Genomic DNA, 1,301 nt, shown 5'->3' on the forward strand with positions numbered 1-1,301 from the left:
GTCTTATAATACTTTTTATTAATAAGAATAATAAAAATTATTAAAAAGTATATAATAAATAAAGAACAAAAAAGAACAAAATAGATATTAAAAGATAATTTTATTAACTAACACTAAAAATATCATAAAGAGTAATATTATTTAATCATTGATCTATAACACTTATATCGAGATGATGTTGAAATCATAATAATAACAACTAAATCTAAGAAGTTATTGCATTAGAAAAGTCATTATTTATATACCTACACTCTTACAATATTAACACCAAATAAACTTAGAAAAATATTCTTAAATAAAAAAAATATTTTTCTTGGTATAATTGCTCATTGTAGTACACTACAAGAAAAACGGTGAATACCATCGGATTTAGTGACAGATGTTAACGTCAGGTTTACCAATGGATTTACCGACAGAGTTGGCAATAAATTCGTCAGGTAAAAAAATAACCATCAAAATTCATTTTTTTTATGGTAAATTCGCCGGTAATATTTAGAGGAAAAAATTAATTAGCGTGAGCATTACCGTCGAATTTACAAGCAGATAAATCCGACGATAAATTTGATTAGTGAAACGTTACGTTTTGGAGCACCCGCAAAGCTTTACCGGCGGATTAAATCCGCTGGTAAATTTTACGGTAATTGTGCCCTAAATTCGAACTGCGTACCCTCTTCCCCCTCATTTCGAATACAATTTCTCTCTCCTCATTCTATCGCCTCCCACACTCTCTCTATCCCTCTCATCTCTCTATTATCTCCGGCAACCCCTCTGACGACCCCTTCTGATCGTTGCTCCCTCTGCCTTCAACAATAGTTGTTGACATTTCGGTGACCACCTCTAGTCACCAGTCTCTTTTTTCTGGTAATATCATCATTTTCTAATTAATTTTTCTTTTTATTTTAGTTAAATTTAGGATTAATTTAGGTTTTAGTTGCCAATTAGTATTATGATTTAGGTTTTTGAGTGGATTAATGTTTTAGGGTTTGACAGTATGAGTACTATTTTAAGTCTTTAATATACATACTATTTTAGTTAGTTAGTTTAACTTAGTTACACTCAGTTTTCTAGTTTTAGTGGATTTGGGTTGTTAAGATAAGTTCGATTTAGATTAGTAGGTTTGAACTACTGAAAGTGTTTGAGCATTCTTGATTCTTGATGGATGTTGTTGCTTAAGTCATATAACTCCATTAATCTTAAGTTTTTCATTGATAAGTGAAGGATTACCATGTGTTCATAACATGCAGCGGAAGAAAAGAAAGTAATCCTTAAAGATCTATTTTGTGCTTAAACTTTATTCCAAT

At 30.3% G+C, this 1,301-nt stretch overlaps 1 protein-coding gene across 1 annotated transcript in view; it reads right to left on the reverse strand.

Annotated features, from left to right (window-relative positions):
• Positions 1-704: 704 nt before the first annotated feature.
• LOC107624623 (sm-like protein LSM1A) overlaps positions 705-1,301 on the reverse strand; it is a 22,119-nt gene continuing 21,522 nt past the window's right edge. Inside the window, exon 6 of the mRNA XM_016327081.2 lies at positions 705-804. Within this exon, the coding sequence (XP_016182567.2) occupies positions 705-804 (100 nt within the window). The remainder of the gene's footprint in view (positions 805-1,301) is intronic.

The sequence above is a fragment of the Arachis ipaensis genome, unplaced genomic scaffold, assembly GCF_000816755.2.
Source record: "Arachis ipaensis cultivar K30076 unplaced genomic scaffold, Araip1.1 Aipa822, whole genome shotgun sequence".
NCBI classification, from domain to species: Eukaryota; Viridiplantae; Streptophyta; class Magnoliopsida; order Fabales; family Fabaceae; genus Arachis; species Arachis ipaensis.